This window comes from Gavialis gangeticus, unplaced genomic scaffold (genome assembly GCF_001723915.1).
Source record: "Gavialis gangeticus isolate Ggan-Ray unplaced genomic scaffold, GavGan_comp1, whole genome shotgun sequence".
Lineage (NCBI taxonomy): Eukaryota > Metazoa > Chordata > Crocodylia > Gavialidae > Gavialis > Gavialis gangeticus.
The window spans coordinates 42,699,810-42,708,116 of NW_017729031.1; the positions used below are offsets into that span (position 1 = coordinate 42,699,810).

Consider the following 8,307-nt stretch of genomic DNA (forward strand, 5'->3'; position numbering starts at 1 on the left):
GCACACGGACGACAAGCACACGCGTGGCGACCCCGGCTCCCCCCCCGCCCGTCGTGGGCCGGCCGGGCCCTGGGTTTGCCCTGACCCCCCCAGAGCTGCCCCAGGGGGCACGGGGGGCTCCCTCGAGCCTGCTCTGGGCGGGGGACTGTGGCTGCCAGGGGCCGAGGCAGAGCCAGAGCCAGGACAGACCGCAGGAGTCCGGCCCCGGCCCGAGGCAGCGGTCACCCAAGGACTGACCGGGGACCTGCCGGGCTGCAGCGCCCCAGCCCACGGCCCACCAGGCAGGCCCCTGCCAGAGGCCTGTCCCTGCTGCAGCAGGGGCCCCAGCCCCGCTGCTCCTGTCCCCGAGACCCCCCCCAGCGAGGGGCTGGGCCCAGGCCTGGTAGGGCTGGGGCAGGGCACAGCTGGGCTGCAGGGGCTGGGGGGGCACAGGAAAGCTGGGCACCCTGCAGCTGTGCTGCTCCCACCCCAGTGCCGGAAAGGGGGGAGGCGGGGGCAGGGGAAGCTGAGGCACAGTCAGTAAGTCACAGCCAGGACATCGGGGTCCTGCAGGATCCCCTCAGCCCCCATCCAGTGTCTGCGGGGGGTCAGGTGCCACCCCCCCTTACAAGGGGCCCAGCTGCCCTGAGCCCCAGGGGCTGTTGCCTTGGAGACCAAGAGCTCCTGCCACCACCCCCAGCATCATGTGCAGCCTGGGATGCTATCTCCATGGCAACCACAGCAATGGCTCCTGGGGAGAGGTGCCAGGCCCTGCCCCAGCCAGGGACCCTCAGCCTCTGCCAGGGCCGGGAACAGCCAGGACCCAAGTGAGGGGCAGGGGAGCGGAGCGATGCAGTGCTCCGGGGTGGGAGGGCTGCATGCATGCACGGGGCCCTGGGGCACCTGCTGGGGGGGCAGCAGGCAGCGGGTCTGAGAGCAGAAGCAGCCTGGAAGGAGGTCTTTGGCAATGCAGGGGGCCGGGGGGGGCCCAGCCCAGGCAGGGGGTGCTGCTACCAACTGGGGTGAGCACTGCCAGCCCAGGGCCCCTCGCCGTGCAGGGGCAGACAATGCTCTTGGCCCCTGCTCCCCTCGTGGGAGTCACGGAGGGGGTACGCGGAGCCAGGCAGGAGCAGTCCAGCAGCCTTGGGGCTTTGGCATGCGGGGGGGGCGGGCGGGAGGATCAGGTGCAGGGGCGCGGGCGGACAGGGCCCTGCTCCCACCCAGATTCCAGCACTGGACGGGCTTCGCCACGGGGGCAGGCAGGCTGTTCCCACGGCCATGGGCTCCGGCTTGATCCTCCACAAGGTCATGGGCGCTGCCACCATGGTACAGAAATAGCCGGTGCAGGCGCCTTCCTGCCCCCTCCCCCGCTGGGGGCCGTGGCACTGGCGGCCTCAGGCCAGGCAGCAGGACAGCTGGAACTGCCCGCCCCGAGCAAGTGGAGGCGTCCAGCCCCTCCAGCGCCAGCCGCAGGGCGTTGGCTGTTGGCAGGGTCCGTGCAGTCGGTGCAGGTCTTGGACAGTCCCTCCGACACGGACGACACAAAGGCGGACACGGCACACGTATGTACTCACACACGCATTCACCCTACACGAGTCAATGGCGCCAGCTCGACGCGTATCTGTATAGGAGGGGCGAGCAAGGCAGCCCCGTCCCCGTGGTGGTGACATGGGCACAGAGGAGCCCTGGCTGACCTGTGCCCTGCGGGCTGGGAGACGGGGCCCAGGGGGTCCCACGCCCACAGTCCAGCGGCTCCCGGTCCACAACCCCTCAGGATGGGATCCTCAGCCCCCAGAGCTACACCTGGCGAGAAGAGACATAGGCAATCGTGACCCCCCGGCTGCACTGCCAGGGGTCGCGCCCCTCCAGGTGCCAGGCTGGCCGTGCTCATGCCAGTGAGTTCGTACCTTGTGCACCTGCGGTGGGAGCTCGTCTTCTGAGCTCTCCTCAGGCACTGGCTCGGGGTGGCGCGCGGGCTGCCCATCCTCGGCCCACCCACCGAGCGGCAGGCGGGAGAAGTGTGATGGGGCTCTGTGCACCGTGCCCGGGTCTGGGAGGAGAGGAGCCATCAGGGGGTCTGCCACAGGGCAGCAGGCCTGCAAACCGTAGCCCCTATCCCCGGTGACCCCCCACCTGCTCCTATCACTGCAGCCAGGCTGCGGGTACGCTGCCACCTGCAGGCATAGGGGTCAGAGCTCCCGACGATGGGCTAGGAGGCTGGCGCACCTGTGATGCCCCCGTAGCGGCGCTGGAAGCCCGTCTGCAGTGTAGCAGCCTCCTCGGGGGGCAGGGGCGGGCGCGGTGAGGAGAAGGGGTAGCTGGCGGAGCGTGGGATGGCGCCACCAGGGCCCCGCTGCACATCCGCCTCCTCCTGGGCACTCTCCCCGCTCTCATCACTCTCCCGCCGGTGCCACACGTGCCGCTCAGGCTCCAGCTGCGCTTGCTGCTTGTGGAGCTGCAGGGCGGCAGGGCGGCACGTCAGGCCCGGGACACCCTGCTCGCCCGCAGGGCTCGGGCGCCTGCCCCGGCCCCCAGCTCACCTCATGCATGTAGAGTGCGTGGAGGCTCATCTCGGTGGAGGCGTACTCTGACAGGATCATGCTCTGCAGCTGCCCCTCCCAGGCACTGCTCCCCGAGCTCACCGTCCGGGCATCCGCGCTGCAGCCGGGCCGAGAGCAGAGGTGACGCCCTGGCCCACAGAACCCCCCATGCTCCTGCTGGCCCCAGGGGCCTGCACGGTGCCATCCCTGGCACCTGGAGAGCCCCCAAGCAGCCTCCAGGCCAGGGACATGTGTGCCAGTCCATCCGACTCCATGGACACACCCCCATCCCCCCCTGCCTGACCGCAGCACCACAGGGCCTGGCACTGCATCCGCCCCCTCCCCCTGGTGCCCGAGGCGACCGCCCTTACCCTGAAGCTGTCATGGTGCTGCCGGCCCGGGGCTGGAGCCCGTCTGCGTGGGCCCCCGCTCCCTGGAAGGCGCCATGGGGCTGCTGGGTGGACTGCACTGGGGAGAAGGTGCGTGGGGCTGAGGCAACTTCGGAGCGGTGGTGAGAGGCCGGCGCCTCGCGGCCCGCATGGAAGCCCAGAACCGAAGAGCCCACAATGACGTTGGCGATCAGGCTGTGAGGCTGCGGCAGGCACAGGGAGAGGGGGCTCATGGCCTGGGGCAGACAGAAACCACCTGTGCCATTGCACCAGAGCTCCAAAACCGTCTTCCCCCTGCCCAGTCTCACCCAGAGGCCCCTGGGTGCCATCCCCATGACTGCCCAGCAGGATCTAGCCCCCACTCCAGCCCCTCCATAACCCCAGCCCCGGTCTAAGCCAAGCCGAGCTCAGGCCCTGGCTGCCCCGAGTGCTGAGCTGGCCCCGTGCGCCCTACACAGTTCAGGTTTCCCCATTTTCTGTTGTCTATAGGGGCAGCCAGTGCCCAGGCACAGCTGGAGCCCCGTCCCCCGCCATCACGGGCACCTCGGACTCGGACTGCAGGGACTGGATGGAGGTGAAGAGGGCGTTGTCAGGCAGCCCAGCCTGTTGCGCCAGCACCACACTGCTGTCCCGGTGCACCCGCTCCTTGAAGAAGCCGATGAAGGCCGTGCTCTCGCGGGGTGGCTGCCAGCGCGGATTGGTGATGGCAAAGTGCATGAGCGACAGCTCCGTCTTCCCGTCCTCTGCCTGCTGGTAGATGGAGGCCTCCGTCTTCCCTGCCGACATCCACTGCAGAGCAATGGGAGGATGAGGGCTCTGCCCTGTCCCTGCCCTCGCTGGGGGACACAGCATCTACGCCAACATCCTGCACCCGGGAAACACCCCCGAGGAGCTGCCCACTCCAAGCGGCATGCTGGATCCCCTCCTACACCTTGCCCCTCTCCGCTGACAAGGTGACTGGGGCTCTAGGATACTGGCAGCAAAGGCAGCACTCCCAGGCAAAGTTCGTTAATGCAGTGAGTTAATTGCAGTGTTGATAGCTTGGTTTTTAGCTCAACAGGCGCACTGAGGCTGTTTGCATGGCCAGTTTACAGGCCAGCGGAAGACATGGCTGGGCGGAACCTTAGAGACTGAGTGCCCGTGGGCCCAGTCAGTCTGGGAGGTGCTGCGCTGCGCTGCCCTGCCCTGCCCTGCCCTGCCCATGTGGCTGGTCGACTGGCTCCCAGCCCAGCACCACACACCCCCCACCTCCCTGTTCTCTGCATGTTAATTAAGACACCCAGACTACAGCTCCCAGCATGCACTGCAAGGACCTTGCTTACAGCGCATGCTGGGATGGCTGCCCTCCATAGACTATCTATCTGAGGACTTTCGCCTGCTTTCAGGCCCTGCTCCGAAACCCCCCAGGGCAAGGAAAGGGGCAGCATCTTGGCCATACCGCGGGGTGTCCATGCTGGCGCACGTCCATCTGGGCGAAGGAGCAGGTGTCGCCTACTCCCACCACCTCCACCGTGAAGTTGCGGAAGAAGTCAATGATCTCCAGGGACTTGGGGCGCAGGCAGAAGATCAGGATCAGCGGCGTCACAATCGGGCTCAGCAGCTCCTCCAGGATGAAGACCTGGGTGGGGGACACGGGCTCAGGGCTGGGGCCACAGGCAGCCAATACGGTCACAGATGAGGTCTCCACCGAGGAGACCCTGCCCCTCTGGAGTCATCGCACTGCGGCTCCAGCAGCACCTCAGAGGGAATATCAGAGCCATAGGTCTAGCAGGGGCCACATCCAGCCCAAGGCAGGAACTGCCCCATCCAAGCCCCCCCAGACGAACCCCGTGTGCAACCTTGGAGCTGCACAACACCGTTGCCCCCAACAGCCCCGGGCATTGCCCCTGCCCTGGGATACAGGGGGACCACAGCCGCCAACATCCTGCTGCTGCCGGGGGGGTTGGTGGGCTCCGGAGAAAGCCCAAGCCCAGGCCGTGCCCCGCTGCAGAAGGGAGGGAAACCCCCCTGGCGGGGTGAGGCTGAGCAGCGGGCAAATCCCTGCCTGCCCCACCAAGGCAGTGTGAGTAGGGGCAAGAGCCTCCAGCCAGGACCCTGTGGGGCTGAGTCCCAGCAAGAGCACTGGCACAGCCCCAGCCCAGGCTGCAGCCAGCACCCAGTGCTTCTGGGGGGGCTTCAACCCCCTGTCCGCAGGGCAGGCGGGGGGGCTAGGACAACTCAGCCTGGGACACCCCCAGCAGACCACAGACGTCGCTGTGCCTCGACCCTCCTGCCCAGTGCCTGTCCAGCCTCTCCTTGGACCACCCCCTTGCTGCAGCATCCCGACCCTGGGGTCTCCATACGGCCACCCTGCTCGAGCAGCAAAGCATTTCCTAAGATCCAAACTGAACTTCCTGCAAGTCCCGTGCTCCTCCCCTGACCCCATCCCCCACCCCAACCCTTCCTCTGGTGACAGCCCCAGCCCCCAAGGAGGCCTGGCCCTGGGGATTGAGGCACTTTGCCCCCCAGCTCTGGTGCCTGCCTGCAGCCCACTTCCAGGTGGACCAGCTCCGACACCTGTGCAATGAGCAACCCACCCCATACCCACACATGGAGCAGGTACCCATCTTCCCAGTGCTGCCACCCCTTGAGCTCCTGCCCAGAAAGGTTGGCGCCTACACCCCGCTGACCCCCTCCCCATCCCCACCCCCAGCTTACCGCCTTGTACTGGAAGAGCTGCGCGAACTCATCGCGGGTTTCATAGCGATGTGCGTTGCCCTGCCAGTGGTCCGGCATGTAGTGGATGTGCGCAAGGATGACCCGCAGCAGCTGCTCTGGGCAGAACACCAGGTGCTGGTCGGGGATGAAAGACCTGCAGGGCCGGACCACACGACACTGGCTTCAGGGACCTGCCAGGTGAGCTCCCCGTCCCCTGCCCCTGAAGGCTCCCACCGGGCTCAGCCAGCAACCCACCCCGTCCCACAGACCCTAGCACCCACCCCCATGCCAGTGCTTCAGCCTCCCAGTGCCATGCCAAGGGCACTGCACCCACATGCAGAGCAGGCCCAGAACTGCCAAGCACCAATGAACAAGGATCCTTATTTTGTAGCAATGAGGCCCTTTGGCCAGCCCTGGAGATGGTGCCAGGGTGCCCAGCAGCTGTGCCCGTTGCAGTCCCAAAGCCCACACCCACCCGGCCCCTCACCGGCAGATGGTGACGCCAACACCCAGCAGCGTGACAGTAGTGAGTACGTGTTCCACGGCCAGCACATCCTCATCGTAGATGGTAAGGGCGATAAGCACGGCCAGGATGGAGCCGGCAAAGAAGGCCACGTTCTTGGCCACGATGGTGAGCAGGGGTGAGATGAAGCAGTTCATATATTTGGAGGCTGCCTTATAGCCCTTGCTGAGGCGCGAGTGGAGCTCATGATCCAGCTCGTTGAAGTGGCGCAGGTAGCAGCGGCCGTAGAGTGACCAGCAGCGGGCGCCCAGGCTGCCCGGCTCCCGCTTGAGGATCTCAGTGTAGCTGAAGAAAGCGTAGAGGATCTGCCAGATGAGGATGAGGGGGCAGAGCAGGAAGTTAGCGACACCGATCCAGAGGATACGGGTGCTCAGCTTATCAGCCAACTCCAGGCGGTGCCCAGCCCGCTTGTACTCGGCCTTCAGGCTCCACTCGTTCTCAAAGAGTGAGCCGGGCCCCCAGAAGAAGATGAGCTCGAAGTTGTACTTCAGGCCACGCGTGTAGAAGACAGTGTCGCCCAGCAGCGGCAAGCGGAAGCGCACGGGCAGCAGTGACTTGTTCACCATGGCCACCATGTAGTTCTTGAAGCGCAAGATGCGGTGGTAGACGTCCAGCTCTGTCAGCTCCTTCTTGTGGATGCAGATCTGGTGCTCCTTCTGGATCTGCACGATGCGTGCCTGCACCTCCTGCCACGTGAAGTAGGGCAGTGTGGCCTGTTGGGGAGTGAGGCATCAGTGCCTGCAGGCCCAGGGGAACAGGGCCCCCGCCCTGGCCAAGAGCTCTCCCAACCTCTGGGCTGGGCTGGGCTGGGCTGGACCCCAACACCGCCGCAGCAGATGAGGCTGGAGGCTCATTCCCACTCTGCAACCCGCCCTGGGCCGGCAGAAGAGACATCCTGGGCTGCTGCCTGCGTGAGCACTGCTCCCGTGGGCACACGGCAGCTCTGAGAGACCTCAGCTACTTGGGGGCACAAGCAGGGCCCCGACAGTCCGCAGCCCAAGGTCCAGGTCTCCCACCATGAGGGGCCACAACTGGCAGAGAGAAGCAGGGAGAGGACAGAGCTTGCTCGGTGCCCCTGGAGCCTGGGGCAGAGCTGGGGGGAGAACCCAGCCTCCCCCATCCCCAGCAGACATAGACCACCCCCTAAATTGGTTGCAAAGCCCTTGATGCTCCTCAGAGCAACAAAGTCATCCCAGACAGAACCTGGCCCTGCCCTTCAGGCGCTGCCGCGATCCTAGGGGTGATTTGGGGAGTGGAGGCAGAGCAGGCTTCAACCCCAGGCTCTGTCAGATGCCACGTGCCCATGGCCAGCTCAGCAGCTTCTATGAGGAAACTGGGATAGTCACCCTGTCCTCCGCCCAGGGATGGCATGAGGATAAGCTCATTAATGCTAATGAAGCTGTGATCCAGCAGGGAAAAGCCAGTCCCTAATTAACAGCCGGCAGGGCGCGGAGCAGATGGCTGCAGGCGGCGGGGGATTGCGTGGGCAGGGGCACTTGCAGCCTTTGCACAGGCCGTGAGGCCGTTTCGTAACCCCAGGGAGGGGTCCAGAGGACCTCAGGGGCAGGGGACAGCAGCTGTGACCGACCCCTCAAGCCGGGCACCCACCATGGGGATCTTGAGAGCGTTGATGTAGAAGGAGTGGATCTCCCAGTAGCAGCAGATGTTGTAGATGAACTTAACAAGGCGATGCACCCAAAAGACGCCTGCCACCACCAGGATGCAGATGAGGAAGCTGTTCTCTTGGATCCTGGGGGAGAGGGGACAGCTCAGCTGCCAGATGCGCCCACCTGCCTGCCCCGACATGCGGGGTACCTGGAGCACTCAAGACGACACGTCCCGGGCGTGTCCAGGTGGATCCAATGGGCTGGACTGGCCACATCGGTCAGTGCCACACCCATGCCGCAGCCGCCCCCGGGCCCTTCCTGCTGCCTCCTCCACGTCTGGCAGTGCCCCGCGCCCCCCAGGAGCTCTAAGGGACAGGAGCCGGGGCCACTCGCACCTGGCACTGCAGACATGGGGCAGCAGGAAGGCGTCAGGCAGCGTCACCTTGCTGGGCTCGCTGGGGTGCTGGCTGTGGTTCACCATCTTGTTGGCGAACAGGATGTCGTAGTCCACGCAGCTGAGCAGGAAGGTGGTGAAGGCCACCACGAAGATGAACTGCCTGCAGGGGCGGGGC

At 65.9% G+C, this 8,307-nt stretch overlaps 1 protein-coding gene across 2 annotated transcripts in view; it reads right to left on the reverse strand.

Annotated features, from left to right (window-relative positions):
- Nucleotides 1-1,531: 1,531 nt before the first annotated feature.
- Nucleotides 1,532-8,307, reverse strand: part of ATG9A (autophagy related 9A) — a 13,404-nt gene continuing 6,628 nt past the window's right edge. Inside the window, exons 3-13 of one of the 2 annotated variants that reach the window (XM_019522671.1) lie at nucleotides 8,131-8,301; nucleotides 7,737-7,878; nucleotides 6,093-6,841; nucleotides 5,606-5,759; nucleotides 4,347-4,526; nucleotides 3,452-3,697; nucleotides 2,891-3,111; nucleotides 2,520-2,637; nucleotides 2,206-2,434; nucleotides 1,887-2,029; nucleotides 1,532-1,782 (exon numbers count right to left, since the gene is read on the reverse strand). In XM_019522671.1, coding sequence (XP_019378216.1) covers nucleotides 1,777-1,782; nucleotides 1,887-2,029; nucleotides 2,206-2,434; nucleotides 2,520-2,637; nucleotides 2,891-3,111; nucleotides 3,452-3,697; nucleotides 4,347-4,526; nucleotides 5,606-5,759; nucleotides 6,093-6,841; nucleotides 7,737-7,878; nucleotides 8,131-8,301 — 2,359 coding nt within the window. In that variant the 3' untranslated portion in view covers nucleotides 1,532-1,776. Of the gene's footprint in view, nucleotides 1,783-1,886; nucleotides 2,030-2,205; nucleotides 2,435-2,519; nucleotides 2,638-2,890; nucleotides 3,112-3,451; nucleotides 3,698-4,346; nucleotides 4,527-5,605; nucleotides 5,760-6,092; nucleotides 6,842-7,736; nucleotides 7,879-8,130; nucleotides 8,302-8,307 lie in introns of those variants that run through there. The other variant, XM_019522670.1, reaches the window with a different exon arrangement.